The sequence below is a fragment of the Pongo abelii genome, chromosome 16 (genome assembly GCF_028885655.2).
Source record: "Pongo abelii isolate AG06213 chromosome 16, NHGRI_mPonAbe1-v2.0_pri, whole genome shotgun sequence".
NCBI classification, from domain to species: Eukaryota; Metazoa; Chordata; class Mammalia; order Primates; family Hominidae; genus Pongo; species Pongo abelii.
The window spans coordinates 75,063,764-75,088,363 of record NC_072001.2 but is presented as its reverse complement, the minus strand read 5'-3'; the positions used below and the strand labels follow the sequence as shown (position 1 = coordinate 75,088,363).

Here is a 24,600-nt window from a genome sequence, read left to right as displayed (position 1 = left end):
TGGTAGAATTCAGCTGTGAATCCGTCTGGTCTTGGACTTTTTCTGGTGGTAGGATATTAATTATTGCCTCAATTTCAGAGCCTGTTATTGGTCTATTCAGGGATTCAACTTCTTCCTGGTTTAGTCTGGGGAGGGTGTATGTGTCCAGGAATTTGTCCATTTCTTCTAGATTCTCTAGTTTATTTGTGTAGAGGTGTTTATAGTATTCTCTGATGGTAGTTTGTATTTCTGTGGGATCGGTGGTGATATCCCTTTATCATTTTTTATTGCATCTGTTTGATTCTTCTCTCTTTTTTTCTTTATTGGTCTTGCTAATTTTTGTTGTAGGAGAAGAAACCAATATTCTGGGCAGAGGCCACATTTAAGTTTCAGAGAAGCCAGCAGAGCATTTAGCAATCTCATAGGACTTTAGAGACAAAAGTTGAAATCTGGGACTGACAGGACTTGAGGGACCATGATCCAGTCATCTGGAGAAGGCAACCTGAGACTCAGAGGTTTTCCACTCAAGGCATTTTCTTTTTTGAATTCTTAAACTGTACAGGGCAAAAGTCTAAGATGTTAATCAGAAAAGAAGATTGAAGTTTTCTGCAGTCTCTCAATGCTAATGAGAGAAAAATTAGAATTATAGTGTCCACCTTTGAAGCAGGGGCCCTAGGCAATACTGTAGACTCTCAATGAGACCTGTGAAGAAGTACACTCTAGGAATGGGGGTAAACTACTGATAAACTGAGCTTAACAAAAACTACAAACTAACTTTGAGCCACTCCTTGATTGTATTAAAGTGATCTGTTCCTTATTCTAATAAGCCACCCATCAGAAAGAATAGGATGAAGCCTCTCTAGAAAGATAACATCATCCAGAGGCTTTGTAACTTTTTTATGTATAATCTCAGACATAAAAGAAATAAGATTAAGAGAAAAACCAGTGGGCAATATCAATAGACTTACAGATAGCCCAGTTAGTGAATTACCAGATACATATGCTAAGGGATTTTTAATTAATATGTTTAAATAATAGATAAAAAGATGAAGAAGTTAGCCAAAGAACTGAAATACATTTGGCCCTCTGTATCCATGGGTTCCATATCTGTGAATTTAACCAACTACAAGTCAAAAGTAACTGGGTCCGGACACGGTGGCTCATGCCTGTAATCCCAGCACTTTGGAAGGCTGAGGCGGACGGATCACCTGAGATCAGGAGTTAGAGACCAGCCTGGCCAACATGGAGAAACCCCCTCTCTACTAAAAATACAAAAATTAGCCGAGCGTAGTCGTCAGCACCTATAATCCCAGCTACTCAGGAGGCTGAGGCAGGAGAATCGCTTGAACTAGGGAGGCGGAGGTTGCAGTGAGCCGAGATCCTGCCACTGCACTCCAGCCTGGGTGACAGAGCAAGACTCCATCTCAAAAAAAAAAATAATAATAATTGGGAAAAAACATTCCACACGGTTCCAAAAAGTAAAACTTCAGTTTTCTGTGTATTAAGTACTACATTGAATCCACAGAATAAAATAATGTGAGGCATTATATTAGGTATTATAAGTAATCTAGGGCTGATTTGAAGTGTGCAGGAGGAAGTATATATGTTATATGCAGATACAGCACCATTATATATAAAGGACTTGAGTATCCATAGATTTTGGTATCCATGGTTCCATGTCCTGGAACCATTCTCCAAAGGATAACTGTATATATTTAAATATATATTTTTAAAGAATCAAATGGAAATTGCAGAAATACAAAATGGAGTTGAAATTATAAACCTTAAATACAGGTTTAATGGTCATAGCGGAAGAGAAGTTTGGGCCGGGTGTGGTGGCTTATGCCTGTAATTTCAGCCCTTTGGGAGGCCAAGTTGGGTGGATCACCTGAGCCCAGGAGTTCAAGACCAGCTTGGGCAACGTGACGAAACCCCATCTCTACTACAAAATCAGTTGGGCATGGTGGCACATGCCTGTAGCCTCAGCTACAAGGGGATGCCATGGCGGGAGGATCACTTGAGTCTGGGAGGTCGGGGCTGCAGTGAGCTGTGAGCATGCCACTATACTTCATCCTGGGTAACAGGGTGAAATCCTGTCTCAGAAAAAAAAGAGGAGAAATTTGGTGAACTGAAAGATAGGTTGGTAGAAATATCTAGGCATGGAAAGCAAAGAGAATGGAGAAATACAGAAATAGATGTGAGAGACATAGGGTAAAGGATGAAGGTTCTTAAATGTATATAATTGGAGTCCAGGAAAAAAGTAGAGAGAACAAGGCAGAAGCAACGTTTTAAGAGATAATGGCCAACACAGCAAGTCACAGGTTCATAAAAACCTTTTAACCTAAAGTGGGACAAATATAGAGAAAACTACACCTAGATGTACAGTGCTCCAAACAAAAGAAAAAAATTATTAAAAGCATTCAGAGGGAAATAAGCGTTACCTAAAGGAGCAATGAAATTGCTTGACAATTGACAGCTGACTTCTGGGCAGAAGTGATGGAAGCCAAGAAAACAGTGACTTGTTATCTTTTAGTGTAAAAAAAAAGACAACCCAGAATTCTGTACCCAGTGAAAATACCCTTCAAAAGTGAAAGTGTTGTGAAGACATTTTCAAACAAAAACTCAGCAGCAGACCTGCACCAGAATTTGTCACCAGCAGACCTGAACTAAAAGAAATACTAAAGGAGGTTCTCCAGGAAGAAGGAAAATGGTCTCAGATGGAAACAGAAATACAGGAAGGAATGAAGAGCAATAGAAAGAGTAAATAATATGTAGAAATATAAATGTATAGTGGCTGAAAACAGTCATAATGTCTTGTGGGGCTTAAAGTGTATAAAGAATTAAAATGCATGACAGCAACACAAAAATGGTTAAGTGAAGTCAAAATATTCTGAGGTCTCTGTGTCATGTGGAAACTGGTAAACATGCGAAAAATATATTAGATTTAAATATTTTGTGAGTATTTGCTAAAGTAACCACCAAGTAAAAGAATATATAACTTAAAAACAAAGTGGAAAAACAAAAGTAGTTTATTAATGTATTATAAAAGATGGCAAGAAATTAGAGAAAAACACAAAACAGGTTGAGAAAGAAAAAATAATAGCACATTGACAGATATAAATTGAAATATATTGGTGATTACATTAAATGTTAAAAGGGTAAATGCTCCAAATGGGAGACTAAGTTAAAATCAACCGAAAAATCTCAGTGATATGATATTCATAAGAGACATACTTAAATATAAAACTATAGAAGGATTGAAAGCAAAAGGATAGAAATAGATAGCATGCAAAGAATAACCAATAGATGTTATAAAGTCTACTTTAAGGCAAGAAGCATCACTTCAGATAAAGGTGTATCATAATGAAGGGTCAAACCATCAGGGAAATATAAAAATTCTAACATTATAAGCCTCTAATATTTAGTTTCAGTATCTGGCAGACAAATTTAGAAGGATGCAGGTGATAAGAAAAACTTGATGTAATTGGCATATATTGAACTCTGTCTGCGTCGTACAACTGCTAAATGCACATTCTTTTCCAGTGCATGTGAAACATTTGATAAAATTAATCGTGCTGGACCATAGAGCTAGTTCCTATAAATTTCAAAGGATTGAAAATATTGATAGTATGTTCTTTGACCACAGTGGAATTGAGCTATAAATGAACAAAAAGATAAGTGGACAATTCTCAAATGTTTAGAAATTAAGCAGCATATTTCTAAATTACTATAAAAAAGGAAAAACATTTTGAACTAAATGGTAATGAGTATGATATTACAAAAGATATGGAGTACAGTTAAAATTGTGCCTTAGCTTTTAAATGCATACGTTAGAAAGTGAACAGGTTTGGAAATGATCTTAACTTTCATCTCAAGAAGGTAGGAAAAACCTCCAAAAACCCAGCAAATTAAACCTCACGACAGGGGAAGGAAGACAATAATAAAGAAATAAATGAAATCAAGATCATTTGTACAATAGAGGAAAATCTATAATGCCAAATTTTGGCTCCTGGAAAATACTTAAGAAAATAAGTAAACAAGCAAGAATAATAAAGAAAAAAATTGTTTTCAAAAACAGAAATTGTCAATATCAAGAATAAAAATGTGCATATCACTGCAGATACTGCACAGATTAAAAGGATACCCCAAGGCGGGCGGATCACAAGGTCAGGAGATCAAGACCATCCTGGCTAACCACAGTGAAACCCCATCTCTACTAAAACACAAAAAATTAGCCAGACATGGTGGCATGCACCTGTACTCCCAGCTACTCGGGAGGCTGAGGCAGGAGAATCGCTTGAACCCGGGAGGCAGAGGTTGCAGTGAGCTGAGACTGCGCCACTGCACTTCAGCCTGGGCGACAGAGCAAGATTCTGTCTTAAAAAAAAAAAAAAAAAAAAAAAAGGCTATTATGGATAAATTGATACCAATAAATTTGATAATTTAGATCAATTGGACAAACTCCTTTGAAAATACAACTTAGTTAAACTGATTCAAGAAGAAGTAGGAAATCTGATTGAAATCTATTAAAATAGAATTTGTAGTTTAAAATCTCACAAAGATATCTCCAGGCCCAGATTTCACCATTGAATACTTCCACATATTTAAGGAAGAAATAACACAAATCTTTTTATAAACTCTTTCAGAGAAATGGTAAAAGAATGTATCATAACTTTTTTTCCCAACTTGGCTTATGAGGACAGGGAAACCTTCAAGTCAAACATAAATTTAGGATACTGTAATAACAGAAAATTGCAAGTCATATCTCATAAGCATAGATGTAAAAGTCTTAAACAAAATATTAATACATTGAATCCAGTGAGCTATAAAAATGATAATACCTCATTCCTTAAATTCAAGGTTAATTTACCATTCAAAAATTAATGAATGATTTATTACATTGTACAAATAAAAGAACAGTCATCTCAATAAATACAGGAAAAATATTGGGTAAAATTTAAAACTCATTCATCATTCAAAAAATCACAGAATGGAAGAGAGAGATATATATATGGATCGATGGATATGTATAGAGAGAGAGCTTGGATCTAAAATATATAAAAAGCACCCACAGATCAGTAGCAAAGACAATTTTCATCTCCGTAAAAAACTGACCAAATGTACTTCACAAAAGTGGATTTCTCTTTTTCTTTTCTTTTCCCTTTTTTTTTTTTTTTTTGAGACAGGAGACAGGGTCCCACTCCTGTTGTTGTCCAGGCTGGAGTGTAGTGGTATAATCTTGGCTCACTGCAGCCTTGACTACCTGGGCTCAAGTGATCCTCCCACCTCAGCCTCCTCAGTTGCTGGGACTACAGGTGTGCACCACCATGCCCGGCTAATTTTTTTGTATTCTTAGTAGAATAGAAGAAACAGAGTTTCACCACGTTGCCCAGGCTGGACTTGAACTCCTGGGCTCAAGCAATTCGTCTCCCTAGTCCTCCCAAAGTGTTGGGATTGCAGTCATGAGCCGCTGTGCCTGGCCTAAACTGGATTTCTAAATAACCAATAACATACAAAAGGTCTTCAGCATCACTAATCATCAGGAACATGCAAATTAAAACACAGTGAGATATATTATATACTCATTTGAATGACTAAATGGAAAACAAAACTTTTAATACATTGCTGGTAGGAGTGTAGGTTGGGCTAAACACTCTTTAAATTATTTCGTAGTATCTATCAAACCTTTTAAGCATAAGCATTTCTCTTGACTCAGCAATACTCCTGCAAGTTATATACTCAGCAGATATACATATATATTTGTGCCAAAGGACAATATGAACATTATATGAAATATACCAAAACTTAGAAGAAATGTGTCTATTAGCAGTAGAATAAATAAAATATAGTGTCTTTATATAATGGAATAAAATATAGTAATGAAATTAAACTATTGATACTCATGCATAAGATGGGTGATTTCTGCATTTCCAGCTGAGGTACCTGGTTCATCTCATTGGGACTGGCCAGACAGTGGGTGCAGCCCACAGAGGGCGAGCCAAAGCAGGGCAGGGTATCACCTCACCTGGGAAGTGCAAGGGATCGGGGGATTTCCCTTTCCTAGCCAAGGGAAGCTGTGACAGACTATACCTGGAAAAACAGGACACTTCCGCCCAAATACTACACTTTTCCCACAGTCTTAGCAACCGGCAGACCAGGAGATTCTCTTCCGTGCCTGGCTTGGCGGGTCCCACACCAACGGAGCCTTGCTCACTGCTAGCACAGCAGTCTGAGATAGACCTGCGAGGCTGCAGCCTGGCAGGGGGAGGGGCGTCCACCATTGCTGAGGCTTGAGTAGGTAAACAAAGTGGCTGGGAAGCTCGAACTGGGTGGAGCCCACCACAGCTCAGCAAGGCCTACTGCCTCTATAGACTCCACCTCTGTGGACAGGGCATAGCTAAACAAATGGCAGCAGAAACTTATGCAGACTTAAACGTCCCTGTCTGACAGCTCTGAAGAGAGCAGTGGTTCTCCCAGCATGGTGTTTGAGCTCTGAGAATGGACATACTGCCTCCTCAAGTGGGTCCCTGACCCCTGTGTAACCTAATTGGGAGACATCTCCCAGTAGGGGCTGACAGACACCTCATACAGGCGGGTGCCCCTCTGGGATGAAGCTTCCAGAGGAAGGATCAGGCAGCAATATTTGCTGTTCTGCAGCCTCCGCTGGTGATACCCAGGCAAACAGGGTCTGGAGTGGACCTCCAGCAAACTCCAACAGACCTGCAGCTGAGGGACCTGACTGTTAGAAGGAAAACTAACAAACAGAAAGGAATAGCATCAACATCAACAAAAAAGACATCCAAACCAGAACCCCATCTGTAGGTCACCATCATCAAAGACCAAAGGTAGATAAAACCACAAAGATGGGGAGAAACCAGAGCAGAAAAGCTGAAAATTCTGAAAACCAGAGCGCCTCTTCTCTTCCAAAGGATCGCAGCTCCTTGCCAGCAATGGAACAAAGCTAGATGGAGAATCACTTTCACAAGTTGACAGAAGTAGGCTTCAGAAGGTCAGTAATAACAAAGTTCTCCAAGCTAAAGGGGGATGTTCTAACCCGTTGCAAGGAAGCTAAAAACCTTGAAAAAAGGTTAGGTGAATGGCTAACTAGAATAAACAGTGTAGAGAAGACCTTAAATGACCTGATGGAGCTGAAAACTGTGGCAGGAGAACTTCGTGATGCATGCACAAGCTTCAATAGCCGATTTGATCAAGTGGAAGAAAGAATATCAGTGATTGAAGATCAAATTAATGAAATAAAGTGAGAAGACAAGATTAGAGAAAAAAAGAATGAAAAGAGAGGAACAAAGCCTCCAAGAAATATGGGACTGTGTGAAAAGACCAAATCTACATTTGACTGGTGTACTGAAAGTGACAGGGAGAATGGAACCAAGTTGGAAAACACTCTTCAGGATATTATCCAGGAGAACTTCCCCAACCTAGCAAGGCAGGCCAACATTCAAATTCAGGAAATACAGAGAATACCACAAAGATACTCCTCAAGAAGAGCAACCCCAAGACACGTAACTGTCAAATTCAACAAGGTTGAAATGAAGGAAAAAGTATTAAGGGCAGCCAGAGAGAAAGGTTGGGTTACCCACAAAGGGAAGCCAATCAGACTAACAGCAGATCTGTCTCCCTACAAGCCAGAAGAGAGTGGGGGCCAATATTCAACATCCTTAAAGAAAAGAATTTTTCAACCCAGAATTTCATATCCAGCCAAACTGAGCTTCATAAGTGAAGGAGAAATAAAATCCTTTACAGACAAGCAAATGCTGAGGGATTTTCTCACCACCAGGCCTGCCTTACGAGAGCTCCTAAAGGAAGCACTAAACATGGAAAGGAATAACTGGTACCAGCCACTGCAAAAACATGTCGAACTGTAGAGACCATCAATGCTATGAAGAAACTGCATCAATCAATGGGCAAAATAACCAGCTAACATCATAATGACAGGATCAGATTCACACATAACAATATTAACCTTAAATGTGAACGGGCTAAATGCCCCAATTAAAAGACACAGACTGGCAAATTGGATAGACTCAAGACCCATCAGTGTGCTGTATTCAGGAGACCCATCTCATGTGCAGAGACACACATAGGCTCAAAATAAAGGGATGGAGGAAGATCTACCAAGCAAATGGAAAGCAGAAAAAAGCAGGGGTTGCAATCCTATTCTCTGATAAAACAGACTTTAAACCAACAAAGATCAAAAGAGAAAAGGCCATTACATGATGGTAAAGGGATCAATTCAACTAGAAGAGCTAACTATCCTAAATATATATGCACCCAATACAGGAGCACCCAGATTCATAAAGCAAGTCCTAAGAGACCTACAAAGAGACTTAGACTCCCACACAATAATAATGGGAGACTTTAACACCACACTGTCAATATTAGATCAACGAGACAGAAAGTTAACAAGGATATCCAGGACTTGAACTCAGCTCTGCACCAAGCGGACCTAAGAGACATCTACAGAACTCTCCACCCCAAATCAACAGAATATACATTCTTCTCAGCACCACATCACACTTATTCTAAAATTGACCACATAATTGGAAGTAAAGCACTTCTCAGCAAATCTAAAACAACAGAAATCACAACAAACTGTCTCTCAGACCACAGTGCAATCAAATTAGAACTCAGGATTAAGAAACTCACTCAAAACTGCACAACTACATGGAAACTGAACAACCTGCCCCTGAATGACTACTGGGTAGATAACGAAATGAAGGCAGAAAAAAAATGTTCTTTGAAATCAGTGAGAACAAAGACACAACATAACAGAATCTCTGGGACACATTTAAAGCAGTGTGTAGAGGGAAATTTATAGCACTAAATGCCCACAAGAGAAAGCAGGAAAGATCTAACATCACAATTGAAAGAACTAGAGAAGCAAGAGCAAACAAATTCAAAAGCTAGCAGAAGGCAAGAAATAACTACTATCTGAGCAGAACTGAAGGAGATAGAGACACAAAAAAACCCTTCAAAAAATCAGTGAATCCAGGAGCTGGTTTTTTGAAAAGATCAACAAAATTGAAAGACTGCTAGCAAGACTAATAAAGAAGAAAAGAGAGAAGAATCAAATAGATGCAATAAAAAATGATAAAGGGGCATCACCACCGATCCTACAGAAATACAAACTACCATCAGAGAATACTATAAACACGTCTATGCAAATAAATTAGAAAATCTAGAAGAAATGGACGAATTCCTGGACACATACACCCTCCCAAGACTAAACCAGGAAGAAGTTGAATCTCTGAATAGATCAATAACAGCCTCTGAAATTGAGGCAATAATTAATATCCTACTAACCAAAAAAAGTCCCAGACCAGGCAGATTCACAGCCGAATTCTACCAGAGGTACAAAGAGGAACTGGTACCATTCCTTCTGAAACTATTCCAATCAATAGAAGAAGAGGGAATCCTCCCTAACTCATTTTGTGAGACCAGCATCATCCTGATACCAAAGTCTGGCAGAGACACAACAAAAAAAGAGAACTTTAGACCAATATCCCTGAGGAGCATTGATGTGAAAATCCTCAACAAAATACAGACAAACTGAATCCAGCAGCACATCAAAAAGCTTATTCACCATAATGAAGTCAGCTTCATCCCTGGGATACAAGGCTGGTTCAATACACACAAATCAATAAACATAATCCATCATATAAACAGAACCAAAGACAAAAACCACATGATTATCTCAATAGATGCAGAAAAGGCCTTTGACAAAATTCAGCAGCCCTTCATGCTAAAAATGCTCAATAAACTAGGTATTGATAGGACATATCTCAAAATAATAGGAGCTATTTATGACAAACCCACAGCCAATATCATACTGAATGGGCAAAAACTGGAAGCATTCCCTTTGAAAACTGGCACAAGACAGGGATGCCCTCTCTCACCACTCCTATTCAACATAGTGTTGGAAATTTTTGCCAGGACAATCAGGCAGGAGAAAGAAATAAAGGGTATTCAATTAGGAAAAGAGGAAGTCAAATTGTCCCTGTTTGCAGATGACGTGACTGTATATTTAGAAAACCCCATCGCCTCAGCCCAAAATCTCCTTAAGCTGATAAGCAACTTCAGCAATGTCTCAGGATACAAAATCAAGGTGCAAAAATCACAAGCATTTCTATACACCAATAACAGACAAACAGAGAGCCAAATCATGAGTGAACTCCCATTCACAATTGCTTCAAAGAGAATAAAATACCTAGGAATCCAACTTACAAGGGATGTGAAGGACCTCTTCAAGGAGAACTACAAACCACTGCTCAACGAAATAAAAGAGGAATGGAAACATTCCAAACAAATGGAAGAACATTCCATGCTCATGAATAGGAAGAATCAATATCATGAAAATGGCCATATTGCCCAAGGTAATTTATAGATTCAGTGCTATCCCCATCAAGCTACCAATGACTTTCTTCACAGAATGGAAAAACTACTTTAAAGTTCATATGGAACCAAAAAAGAGCCTGTATAGCCAAGACAGTCCTAAACCAAAAGAACAAAGCTGGAGGCATCACGCTACCTGACTTTAAACTATACTACAAGGCTATAGTAACCAAAACAGCATGGTACTCATATCAAAACAGTTATATAGACCAATGGAGCAGAACAGAGGCCGCAGAAATAACACCACACATCTACAACCATCTGTTCTTTGACAAACCTAACAAAAACGAGAAATGGGGAAAGGATTCCCTATTTAATAAATGGTGCTGGGAAAACTGGCTAGCCATATGTAGAAAGCTGAAACTGGATCCCTTCCTTACACCTTAAACAAAAATTAATTCAAGATGGATTCAAGACTTAAATGTTAGACCTAAAACCATAAGAACCGTAGAACAAAACCTAGGCAATACCATTCAGGACATAGGCATGGACAAAGACTTCATGACTAAAACACCAAAAGCAATGGCAACAAAAACGAGAATAGACAAATGGGATCTAGTTAAACTAAAGAGCTTCTGCAGAGCAAAAGAAACTACCATCATAGTGAACAGGCAACCTATAGAATGAGAGAAAATTTTTGCAATCTACTCATCTGACAAAGGGCTAATATCCAGAATCTACAAAGAACTTAAGCAAATTTACAAGAAAAAAGTAACCCCATCAATAAGTGGGCAAAGGATATGAACAGACACTTCTCAAAAGAAGACATTTATGCAGCCAATAGACACATGAAAGAATGCTCATCATCACTGGTCATCAGAGAAATGCAAATCAAAACCACAATGAGATACCATCTCATGCCTGTTAGAATGGTGATCATTAAAAAGTCAGGAAACAACAGGTGCTGGAGAGGATGTGGAGAAATAGGAATGCTTTTACACTGTTGATGGGAGTGTAAATTAGTTCAACCATTGTGGAAAACAGTGTGGCGATTCCTCAGGGATCTAGAACTAGAAATACCATTTGACCTAGCAATCCCATTCCTGGGTATATACCCAAAGGATTATAAATCATGCTGCTATAAAGACACATGCACACGTATGTTTATTGCAGCACTATTCACAATAGCAAAGACTTGGAACCAGCCCAAATGTCCATCAATGATAGACTGGATTAAGAAAATGTGGCATATATGCACCATGGAATACTATGCAGCCACAAAAAAGGATGAATTCATGTCCTTTGCAGGGACATGGATGAAGCTGGAAACCATCATTCTCAGCAAACTATCACAAGGACAAAAAACCAAACACCACATGTTCTCACTCATAGGTGGGAATTGAACAATAAGAATACCTGGACACAGGGTTGGGAAAATCACACACTGCGGCCTGTCAGGGGGTGAGGGCCTCGGGGAGGGATAGCATTAGGAGAAACACCTAATGTAAATGACGAGTTGATGGGTGCAGCAAACCAACATGGCACATGTATACCTATATAACAAACCTGCACGTTCTGCATATGTACCCTAGAACTTATAATAAAAAAAGAAACATCTATTAAAAAAAAATTTTCATTAAAGCCTTAAAATCAAATCTTGACCCTAGGTATTCAAAAGGAAGTCAGAAGTTAAATCAATTAAAAATTATCAGTTGTGTGTCATAGAGCAAATTAGAACAGGTGCAAAATTAATAATACCTTTGTATTATTAATTACCTAGGTATTGTATTCTAACTTGCTTTGCATCATTTTCAAACTGTTATTTTTCCATGTACTTTTACATATCAATAATATTCACTAAATGTAAAAAGTGCAAAAGAAAAAAAAAACTATTGATACAAACATAACGTTGACTGAAAGCTAGAGACAAAAGAGTACATTTAAACAAAGTTCAAAAATAGATTAAACTAACTCAAGGTGCACATACTCTGTTTTTCCATTTATATAATATCCGAAAGCAGGTAAAACTAATTTTTAGTGACAGAAGTACAGATACTGGTTATTTGTGAAGGGTAAATAAAGGGCATAGTGGCTGGAAGGGACCTGGGGAAATTTTAAACTGGTAATATTCTGTTTCTTAATTTGGGTCTGTGAACATCCATTAAGCTGTAACTTGGCAATGTGTGTATGTCATAGCTCAATAAAGATTTTATTTAAAATACACATTGAAGTTAGTTTAAATGAAAAATAACTATGAAACAAAAACTATAAAAATATATTTTTAGAAAAATACTCAGAATTTTTTTTTTCCATTGAAAATAGTAAGATTAATTTGTCTCTTCATTTCAAGATATAGAATGTTCTAGCATGTTTGCTTTAGATTACTTAGTTTCAAATCAAGTTATTTTTAAAGTTTTTATTTAATACCTAAAAGTATTTTGTTATTTTGCTTTCACAAGTCATAACATTTCTAATGCCGTTGGGATTTAAATAAACAGAATATATATTTGCACATCTGTGTCCCAGCATTAGGAAAACATTTGACTAAAATTTAATCATTACAGCAAGCCTTATTCTATTCTATTTCTATAATAATTTTTTCAGTGTTTGACGTATACCAGGTTGTCATGCTGTGTATGTTCAACTTAATCTCTACAGCAACCCTCTGAAGTAGAAAGGAGGTATTTCTGTTGCAAATGTGAAATAACCTAGCCAAGTTCACATAGTGACAAGGCAAAACTTTTAATATGCATCCTCTAAATATTCCAAGATTGTGTCCTATTCTGCCTCAGACTTGGAAATGCTTTTCAGAGATGTTGTCTGATATTAAGATAATTTAATGTATGTCAAAATAGACATGAAATTAATATTCTAAGGATTAAGAGCTGGAATGCAGAGCATGTAGATACATGAATGATGCAAAATAATACTGATAATACTGCTAAAACTAATAAACTGATTATTCCTTTATTTAAAATTATCTGGTAGCTTCCTTTCCGTAGCCACTTTGCTCTGCCTACCTTTGTAGTTTTATATTTCCTCTGCCTAAAAGATCCTGCTTTCTTTACTTATCTATTACTTGCTTTCCAGCACTAAGGTTGAACATCAGGTCTTTTCAAGATCATCAGTTGTTTGTTATCCAGCCCAGTCTTTCCTGATCTAGCTATCTCTCTTCTGTGGTTCCATAATACTTAATAAATCTATTTATAATTTTACTTATCTCCACACACTAACACTACTAGTCTTTTTCTTTTTTTTTCTTTTGAGACAGAGTTTTGCCCTTGTCGCCCAGGCTGGAGTACAGTGGCGCAATCTTGGCTCACTGCAACCTCTGCCTCCTGTGTTCAGGTGATTCTCCTGCCTCAGCGTCCTGAGTAGCTGGTACAGGTGCCCGCCACTATGCCTGGCTAATTTTTGTATTTTTAGTAGAAATGGGGTTTCACCATCTTGGCCAGGCTGGTCTTGAACTCCTGACCTTAGGTGATCCACCCACCTCAGCCTCACAAAAGGCTGTGATTACAGGTGTGAGCCACTGTGCCGGGCCTAACACTACTAGTCTTAAGCAGAAGGCCTTGATTTTGTTTCCTTGGTACCTAACACATAAATGACAAATGTATGAATGTAAGGCTGGAAAGTAGAAATTAGAATCAGTTCAAGTAAGTTCTTGGGTATGAGACTCAAGAATTTTTGCACTTTAGTTTGGTATATACTAATTAGCCGCCAAAGGTTTTTGAGGATAATAAAACAGATTATATATACTACAGAATATATTAAAAGGGGACATATGAATATGGGGAAAACTGACCAAGAAACTGTTGAAATAGTCTAATTGGTTAGTGATATAGTTTTGAGCTGGGGTGATGACACTTAGAACAGAAAAGAAAAAATAGAGAGGATGAACTGATTGACTTGGCAACTGGTTGGATGCAGGTTAAAGGAGAAAATGGAATATATAGTTAGGGAAGGACAATGGTGCAGGAGAAGGAAAGACAGATTTGCAAAACAATTTTCAGTCTCAGAGATAATACCTGCCATTTTTCTTTTCAGTGAATTACTTCAAATAATCTTAAGGGTAAGCTGTTCTGTTGCAGTCATATAGGATATAAAGTAACCTATAGGTTAATAAAGTGTGATATTGGCTGGACGCAGTGGTTCACGCCTGTAATCCCAGCACTTTGGGAGGCAAAGGCGGGCAGATCACTTGAGGTCAGGAGCTCGAGACCAGCCTGGCCAACATGATGAAACCCCGTCTCTACTAAAACTACAAACATCAGCTGGGCGTGGTGGCATGTGCCTGCAGTCCCAGCTACTTGGGAGGCTGAAGCACGAGAATCGCTTGAACCTGGGAGGTGGAGGTTGCAGTGAGTTGAGATCGCATCACTGCGCTCCAGCCTGGTGACAGAGCGAGACTCTGTCTCGAATGAATGAATGAATGAATGAATGAATGAGTGAATAAATAAAGTATGATATCAGATACGCTATTCAAGTCCATACAAAAGAGCTGTAACAGTAGTTATGGGCTGATCTGTGTGTACCTCTGCCTTTAATTATGAAATCATTTTTCAGTTAAACTTCCATAAAGTTTATATAAACATCAAAGCATTCTTATGCTTAAGAACTTGCTGACAACTCTAATTCTTATCAAATCAGTAGATTTTCTAGTGGTATCTGGTAGGTGGTCAAGCTGTTTGCATATAAAATCCAATCCTTTTCCCCACACCCAAATCCCACCTTTGCTTTTGAAGCAATTTTTTGATAGGAGAAGCTGTAGCCCTTTGCCACTGCCTTCATTCTTCACTCCATTATTTTCTTTTGGAGATTCTGGTGAAAAAGGATTGAAACTAATATCTCACTTATTTATACTTACTTAAATATAATTCCCTTTCTCCCAACTCTTGTTACTATTCTCATAAAACTTTAGAGAAATAAAAAAGTAGCTCCTGGTAAAGAAATGGTTAAACATGTTTCAAGATGTTTGAATGCATTTGGAAACTAAAAATTATCTTTCATTTAGTATGATCCAGAGCTGTCATCTCGACAATTTGGGGTTGAACTGTCCCGTTTGACCAGTGAAGACCGAACTGTTCCTTTAGTAGTGGAAAAGCTCATAAACTACATTGAAATGCATGGACTGTATACAGAAGGTATTTATCGAAAGTCTGGTTCGACTAATAAAATCAAGGAGCTTCGGCAGGGTCTAGATACAGGTAAGATAGTGCCCTCTAAATCATAACGAAATACTTTTATTTAAATAGTTCCTTTCATGCTCTTAAAGTTTTCATTACATGTCGATCCTTTACTTAGCAGCCAGAAGAATGCATTCTTTTCTGTGATGCTTTGTTATCATATTTTGGCTTTCTAAAGAGTCTTTGGTTTCATTTGGTCAACTCAGCAGACATATATTGAGCATATAATTTGCACTTGGGACAGATCTCATTTAATTTTTGTAATAATTCAGTAAGATTGTGATACCTCTGATTGACAACGAAAAAAACTAATGTACAGGGAAATTAAATAATGAGCTGCTGATGATGATGCAAGGTGCTGTACTAATGTTTTTATAATATTCACAACAATCCTATGAATTAGGGATATTATTATCCCCATTTACAGAAAAAGGAACTGAGGCTTACAGAGGATCTTGCCCAAAGACTGATCACCAATAAGTGACCAAACTGGAGTTAACCCCAGATCTTCTGAATTCATAATCTATTTCCCCCTTCTCTTTATTATTCTGACTCCAAGGGGTACTCTCTCCTGTGTATCATCTTCTTGCCTGCCTACATTGATGACAGTTACTCAAACTGATAATTAGTGAGTTGAGCGTGTATCTTTGTAGAGCTGTAGTTTTAGTACTGGAATTCATGCAGGGGACTGACTCTGGTTTCATTCTCAACTTCTACACTTTACCATTGTTGGGAAGGAATAGATCTTTTTGAACTAAACAGAGTAAAGCGTGTCCTTGTGTGGGCAAGAACCTATGTACGATGCTGTTTCTTATGAACAAATCAATGAGAAATGAATTGAGTATGAAAATAATAATAATGACTGGTAAGACTCAGGCAGGAGGTTCTGTCTACAAGAGACTTGGTCTACTTTGGTTTACAGGCAGTTACTGACTTTGTCTCTGATACCTTGAAATAGCACAAGTGAAAATCAACATCCTGAATCTTCCCCAGTCATCTAATCTGTATAACCTTAGGGAGTTTATAAGTGAAACGGGTAAAGGTGTTTCCTTTACATTTTCTAAGCTCAGTTATCACTGTCCTTTTATCTCTAAGAATGGCTTAAAATTAGCCTTACTTTCAGAAAGTGTCCTGTATGCTTTTATTCATTTGTCATGTAAACCATTGGTACTCAAAAGTGTGGTCTGTGGACAAATCCATAACCGGGTAAGTACAGAAATTGAGAGCAAGCATGTAGAGACGTTTATAGCAGTTTAACAGTGCTTCAGCACCAAAACATTCATTCATTCATTCATTCATTTAGAGACAGTCTTGCTCTGTTGCCCAGGCTGTAGTACAATGGTGTGACCTTGGCTCACTGCAGCCTCCGTCTCCCAGGTTCAAGCAATTCTGCCTCAGCCTCCCAAGTAGCTGGGATTATAGGCATGTGCCACCACACCCAGCTAATTTTTATATTTTTAGTAGCGACAGGTCTCACCATGTTGGCCAGGCTGCTTTCTGTCTCCTGGCCTCAAGTAATCGGTCTGTCTCAGTCTCCCAAAGTGCTGGGATTACAGGCGTGAGCCACCGCTCCTGGCCATGATCTTTTATTTTACACATTTCAGTCCACAACAGATTTGGAAAACAAATACACAAGACGTATTCTTTCACCACAGTTAGAAGCACCGTTCCAAAGCATGGAATTACATTGTGGAAAATAGGTTAGTCAGTTTGATTAAGAAACATGAAGCCGGCTGGGCATGGTGGCTCACGCCTGTAATCCCTCCACTTTGGGAGGCCAAGGCAGGTGGATCACCTGAGGTTGGGAGTTCGAGACCAGCCTGACCAACATGGAGAAACCCCGTCTCTACTAAAAATACAAAATTAGCCAAGCGTGGCGGCACATGCCTGTAATCCCAGCTACTCGGGAGGCTGAGGCAAGAGAATCACTTGAACTCGGGAGGCAGAGGTTGTGGTGAGCTGAGATCACACCATTGCACTTGAGCCTGGCCAACAAGAGCGAAACTCCGTCTCAAAAAAAAAAAAAGAAAAAAAAAGAAACATGAAGCCTTCCTTTAATGATGATAGTTTCTAAAGTGAATTATTTGAATCTCTTTGCATGTTTTGGCTTTGTTAATCTAACTCTTGTCTCTTAATAGATGCTGAGAGTGTAAATCTAGATGACTATAACATACACGTCATTGCAAGTGTATTCAAACAATGGCTTCGAGATTTGCCCAATCCTCTCATGACCTTTGAACTCTATGAGGAATTTCTTCGAGCTATGGGTAAGCATAGGCTTCCTGGGTTAGAGAGAAGGCCTATAGTTGGGAAAGAAATACCATCTTGAGTATACATTATCAAGCCATCCTCTAGTGGTTTAATTCTTATAGAGCCAAAGGTAAGCTTTTGACAGTGAATACAAAATGGCTAGTATACTGTCACCTATTCAAGTGTTGACTTTTTAGAGACTCATCAAAATGTTAGTGTCCTAAAAATTTTCTGAGTGAGCCACTTGGTTGCTTCTTACAAAGAAATTGAAAGACTGGGGTTATAAAACAGATTAAAATATTAAAAATAAGTTTTAAGATTACGCTTATGTTAATTTAAATTGGAAATCTAGGCAAGAACTATATGTAAAGCTGGCTGTTTTATGCCAAGCTTAACAGGTTTCAGAGTTTAGTTTCTCAGTGCTATAGGTGCGTAGGATATTGAAAAGGCCTTCCTAGAGGTATTTAGGCCCTGAGGATTCATAAATTATGTTGACTTTAATAGTAAATCAATCTGCTACACAATGACTGAAAAACTAGAACATCTCTATCCCCTTGCTGTTATTAAGGATTACTGCGATATAGGTTCAAACTAAGGAGACTGTTTATGAATATAGAACTCAAGCAAAAGGAGTTAAATAGTTACTGTGAGTTGCTCTTCTCCTGCCGTACAGGTACAACTACCCCTAAAACTCTGTAGCCAGCCTTCTTTGCTTCATAGTGTCTGGGAGGAAGATACACTGTATAAGAGGGGATATTTAGTCTTAGTTTCTGCTCTTACTGTTTTTAGGCCTTCAGGAGAGGAAGGAGACAATCCGTAGTGTATACTCTGTGATTGATCAACTCTCCCGAACTCATCTCAATACACTGGAACGCCTCATCTTTCATCTAGTCAGGTAACTTTAAGAAGCAAGGGAACAATTTTTAGTAGTTTCTCTTGGATTATTTTAAATAGATAAGGAATTTCTCCATTTGGAAAACTGACAGATATTTATTTTTTCTTCTGTTTATAAAGTCAGTGTCTCAAACAGGTGGTTAGGATACCTTGGAGCAGAAATCTTCAGCTGAGCTGGAATGCATGGCAGTTGCTTTTCTGCCCTTGTTTGAACCATGTAACAGCTTCAGCCTCATGGTGGCAGTGTGTAGTTTAGCCTGTTTTCTAACAGCTGAACTAGAAAGGATATATAATCTATTGAAATGACCTGATTCATATGAGGGGTTCAGATCATTCTCAGGAATTGACCAAAGAGGCGTCAGGAGTAGTGTCTCTTCCCCTGTGTGTAAATATCAGCAGTAGTTGAGAAGAAAGCCATCTTTATTTTTGGTTAAAGCCTCTACTCTGCATTCTTTTTTTTTTTTTTTGAGACACAGTTTCAGTCTGTCACCCAGGCCGGAGTGCAGTGGCGCAATCTCAGCTCACTGCAACCTCTGCCTCCCCGGTTCAAGTGATTCTCCTGCCTCAGCCCCCTGCATGGCTGGGATTACAGGTGTGCGCCACCACACCTGGCTAATTTTTGTATTGTTAGTAGAGACAAGGTTTTGCCATGTTGGCCAAGATGGTCTCAAACTCCTGACCTCAAGTAATCTGCCCACATTGGCCTCCTAAAGTGCTGGATTACAAGTGTGGGCCACCGTGCCTGGCCGATTCTGCATTCTTTGGACATGTTCATCTAGTGATCTTGGCCTTGAGCAGGTAGGTCACAAATTTCCCTTGGGAAGCTATCGGCTGACCTAAACTGCTTCAAGGAAAGAACAAGTGAAAATACATTTTCCAGAGACAAAGGAACAAAGGAACAACTTGGGAAAAGTCTGCAGACCCTTAAACTTAATGGATATCCTTCTAGTACTATGCAGTTCATGTCATACTGTCTTCTTTTGCTCATCTCTTCTGCCTGTTTCCCTATGGTGCTCCCTTTTTATCCCTTAGTCACTTGTTTTTTGTTTTGTTTTAATTCTTAGGATTGCTCTGCAGGAAGACACTAATCGAATGTCTGCTAATGCTTTGGCCATTGTGTTTGCGCCCTGCATTCTCCGCTGCCCTGACACCACTGACCCACTACAAAGTGTACAGGACATCAGTAAGACTACCACGTAAGGCCAGTTACCATAACCTTTACAAGACCTCAGGGACTTCTGACTGTAGTCACTGTATCCAGATATCAAACATAGTGAATGGGTTCATAAATTCAGGTGTTTTTAAGAAGATTGTTGGACACTGCTGGGTTTTCTTATGCTGAGGATGCAAACTCCTGGATTCAACTGAGCATCATTTGTCTTAAAGCATCTTATTTTTAAAATCTGGCTTTTCTTTAGGACTGCTTATAGTTTCTAAATAGATTTTAAATTTCCATTTTACCAAATTATGGACACTTAGTATCTTCCTGTAATCTAGTCCAGCTGTGGTCTTATGGCTCTGAATCCTTTGGTCTTAATACTTCAATATTCCTGTATTTCACCTTGGTCTTTTTTCTTGGGGCTCTGCTTTCCTTCTAACGTGGTTTTCTTTTGCTCTCCTCAATCTTGACTGCAAAAGGAACTTTAAAAAATATATCAATGTTTGGATCCCATCCCCAGAGAGTCTGATTTAATTGGTGTAGGGTGTAGCCTGGGCATTGGGATGTGTTACTGCTCTTTATTTTTTATTAATTAATTAATTAATTTATTTATTTTTTGAGATGGAGTTTTATTCTTGTCGCCTAGGCTGGAGTGCAGTGGCATGATCTTGGCTCACTGCAACCTCCACCTTGCAGGTTTAAGCAGTTCTCATGCCTCAGCCTCCCAAGTAGCTGAGATTATAGGTGTGCACTACCATGCCTGGCTAATTTAGTATTTTTAGTAGAGACAGGGTTTCACCATGTTGGCCAGGTTGGTCTCGAACTCCTGACCTCAGGTGATCCACCCGCCTCAGCCTCCCAAAGCGCTGGGATTACAAGCACGAACCACTGTGCCCAGCCGTAACTGCTCTTTAGATGGCTTCTAAAGTGCAGCCAAAGTTGTGAACCACCATTCTAAACCTTGTCTCTGAGTTTATCAAGTAAGGGATGTTAATTTTTTCCTTCATCTTTCAACTGTCTACCACAAAAGCAGTCTGTGAGTGCTGTACTTTATTTACTTCACCTCTTAACAGTTTTTTTCTCTTTGCTCCTGTTTCAGTTGTGTGGAGCTGATCGTTGTGGAACAAATGAATAAATACAAGGCTCGTCTCAAAGATATCAGTAGCTTGGAATTTGCTGAGAATAAGGCAAAGACCAGGTTGTCACTGATTCGTAGATCAATGGTAAGATGCAACACATGGAATAGTGGAAAAATGGGAGTTGTCTTGGGAATTTAAATGTGCTTTTGTGGTGTATACAAGGATTATTTTATCAGAATCTTTTTTATAAAAAACAAGTAAAACGTCACCAAATCTCAAGGTGCTATGGATTCCTCATGTTTAATCTGCTGGCTCTCTTTAGTTACATTATTGAATCTATGTGATTAAGTGTGTAGAATTTTTCAAATCAAGTATTTAGATAAAACGTTGATGTCTTAATAATCTGCCCTGCTTTCTTTTCATGTCCTTTCTATGAAAACGTAATCCTTTTCTAACTTTTTCTCCACTTGCTTCCACTGTCTATTCCCACCTTTAATCATGTCACTTTTGGTGGTCCTGCCAAGACTCCTGGAATGTAGAGAACTTAATCATTTGTAACTGAATTTAAATGGAATCATTTGATTCTTCAGGAAATGGAATTCCATCTATGAGTCTACTGTAATCAAAAAGTATTTCTTTGAGTTTAGGGTTAGGTTTTGAGACAGTCCTTGTAAAACTGATAATTTATTTCCTTGGTTTGCCCACTTTTTAATATCTTCCTTTGCAACCAGTAACATATAACTCCAGTTCTCAATGACCACTAATCAATAGCTTCAGCCCTATTGATTAGTGGTCATTGAGAACTGGAGTTATCCATATATGTTACCCTGAAGTCAGTTTTCAGGATAACTGGAAAACTGCTGCATTAAGGTTTATTTATTGCCCATTTGCCACCCTTCCTCTCAGTTGTAAAATAAAATTGTGACAATGAGCACGCATTTCAGATTCCCAATAAATCTCTAAAGAGAAGCAGGCTTCATCATGCCCTTACTCTTTCAGGGGTCCAGCAGTACTTCCTCCCATATCTTCACAGTTTGCATTTAGATTAGCACTAAAATAATTCTTTTTCTTCATTTATTATTTAATCTGCCTGGCACAGAATAAGTGCTTAACAAAGGTCTGTTGATTAAGGTAGTGAAGGGTCTTCTGTAAAAACAAACATAAGCATGGGCTTTTTGCAGGCAGTAAAGATATTAAATAAAACTCATCATAGGGGATACTATCTAAATCTTTTCCCCAGAAATTAAAAACAGAAATCCCACTTAAAAGTGAAACATTTCTGTAGTATGAATTTTCAGGAGCTCAGTTCTGAGAGGCCCAATTTAGTGGTGGCTCTCCAGGCAGGAAGGGAAGAGCCTTTTGCTATAAACCTACTTTTCAAAGCAGATAGATAAGCTGCGCTTTTTTCCAGTGCTGCAGAAGATGGATATTCAGTCCATTGCAAGATTAAACCTTCTCTTTTAATGAGGCAATGACATGTACATTCTAACCTTCTGCTTTCCTTTTCATGTCCTTCCTAATCCAGAAACCTGTACTAATTGCAGTTAGATTCATGAACATTACCCGCAATTCAGTCTCGGTATGTATTAATAATGCAATGTGTCACAGCCACTCTACATTATTGTCTCTCATTCATCCAGGAATTGTTCCGCCCTGTCTATCATTCATGCCTGTCCAACCTCCATGTTCGGCCCCAAGTCAGGTTCTACTTTTTGATGACCTTTCACTTGCTTTTCTCTTAATCTCTTTCTTTAGATCCTTCATTTTCCTTCCTCTGTATTGTGTAGTTGAACAGCATCCATTTAAAATACACTGGTTTTTCCTCTTTGTTAGATGAGCCTCCTTTTGGGTTTCTTCTTTGGTTGAATCATTAAAAGGTGAAAGTTAAAAGCATTGAGATATCAAATTAATTTCTGCTCTATGAGCTGTGTTCCCAGCAATCTCCTCCACTTTATTATTTGAAATACTTATTATTACTTTCAGCATCTCCTATCATTAGTAATGCTTATTTGTCCATTCATATCTGTGACTCCGATGGTGTCCTCCCAAGATGTAGAAATATGGTTCTTATCCACTTAGCATTTATCAGACAGAGCTACAAATAGGAGTGAACTAATCCAAATTGGTGGACTAGTTCTAGACTTAAATATTATGGTTGCTAGAACTCATACCAGGATCTCATTGCTGGTATCCCTTTTCAGTTCCATTGATTGTACAAAAAAAGGAATGGGGGGATGGAAGGCTGAGAACACCAATCTTTGTGGAAAACTGTCCACCTGTGTGTAACCATTTTATTGAGGAGGCTTAACTTGGGATACTAATACAAGTCAGTTTTTCTTTTTGTCTATAACTGCCTCTCAACTCCACCTGTCAAACTTCCTTTTCCCACTAGATATCAATTACCTTAACAGCATCTTGAAACCAATTCTATAATTTTCAAAAATTCATTTCATTCTAGTATTTAAGAGTCAGTTCTCTTCATATTAAAACTTCAGTCAGTTTTAATCCAGTGCTCTTCTCACTTCCTCCCAGGGCAGACTAGACCTTTATCTGGAACTTAAAACTTTGGGGGGTAGGTGGGTAATTTCTGTTTGTCAGACACTTCTGCCCTTCGTCTTTCTTGACCCTTTCTCCCCTGATGTTGAGACTGGGAGGAGTGATAGGGGAGGCAGAATTCTGTATGATATCTTGGTGTTGAGATGGCAGTCTACTTTCTTGGTTGTTCAACACTGCTATTCTGGCTCATTGTCAGTAGGCTAAGTAAAGATAAGTAGTAGCTCCAGTTTACCCTGTTGACAATGAACTCAGTTCTATCTCATTTCTGTAGGCACTGATAGTCCCTTGCAAGATATGGTTACATCTTCTGGCTAAACCCTGGGTGTTGGCATTCACACCATGTGGGAAGCTGTCAAACTCACAGGGCAGTTACAAGTTTTCCAAAATTCTAATATTTGTTTGAAAGCTCAAAATTTACTCACTTACAACAAATATCGCCATTTGTTTCACTTGCAGTAACAGATTCCCTTCATACAATTTCAAACCACGTACTCAAGAAGAATAATCAAACTTTGTCAATTATTGTAAATACTGTTTCATGAATAAAGCAGCTAATTTGGCTTGCAATTCAAAGAATTGCACAAATACTCTTTCTTGAGATAACCATCAGTATGTGACAGAGTTGCTGTATGTGTAATTTCCAGTTAATCATACAGAAAGTTGAAAATAGTTAATTTAACAGTTAAGAAGTAATAAAATTAATTTACACCTCTTGTTCAATGACATGAAATGAAACTGACTTTTTAAAAACTAAATGTGTGGTAGCAAAAGAATATGAAGACTGCTAGAACCATTTGGTATCATTACCTTGATTCATGTAAAGGTGACAGCAGTTGAACCCACAATTGCTTGTATGTAATTAGTACAGATGTCAACAAGTGAAAATGGCAAATAGCATCTTAGTATACTTATGAAAATAATTTTGACATTGTAGACCTTGTGAAATGGTTTTGAGGACATCATCACACCTCAGCATCTTTGCTGGGGATCTGTGGGCTACACTCTGAGAACCACTGCACTATAATACATATAATACTACTGGCTCACTGCACTTCACAGAAATATTTGATGAGAATAATTCCTTTTTATATGCAAGATATAAATACCTACAAACAGATACTAGCTGTGTTTAAAGTGCTTACTAACC

At 38.3% G+C, this 24,600-nt stretch overlaps 1 protein-coding gene across 16 annotated transcripts in view; it reads left to right on the top strand.

Moving 5' to 3' along the window:
- Nucleotides 1-24,600, top strand: part of MYO9A (myosin IXA) — a 311,747-nt gene that overhangs the window by 267,468 nt on the left and 19,679 nt on the right. For 11 of the 16 annotated variants that reach the window (XM_024232451.3, XM_024232449.3, XM_054532836.2 and 8 more), the window contains 6 exons: nucleotides 15,344-15,536; nucleotides 17,654-17,782; nucleotides 18,555-18,660; nucleotides 19,724-19,855; nucleotides 20,918-21,041; nucleotides 22,423-22,476. In XM_024232451.3, coding sequence (XP_024088219.3) covers nucleotides 15,344-15,536; nucleotides 17,654-17,782; nucleotides 18,555-18,660; nucleotides 19,724-19,855; nucleotides 20,918-21,041; nucleotides 22,423-22,476 — 738 coding nt within the window. The remainder of the gene's footprint in view (nucleotides 1-15,343; nucleotides 15,537-17,653; nucleotides 17,783-18,554; nucleotides 18,661-19,723; nucleotides 19,856-20,917; nucleotides 21,042-22,422; nucleotides 22,477-24,600) is intronic. The other 5 variants (XM_063716708.1, XM_024232458.3, XM_024232454.3 and 2 more) reach the window with 1 other exon arrangement.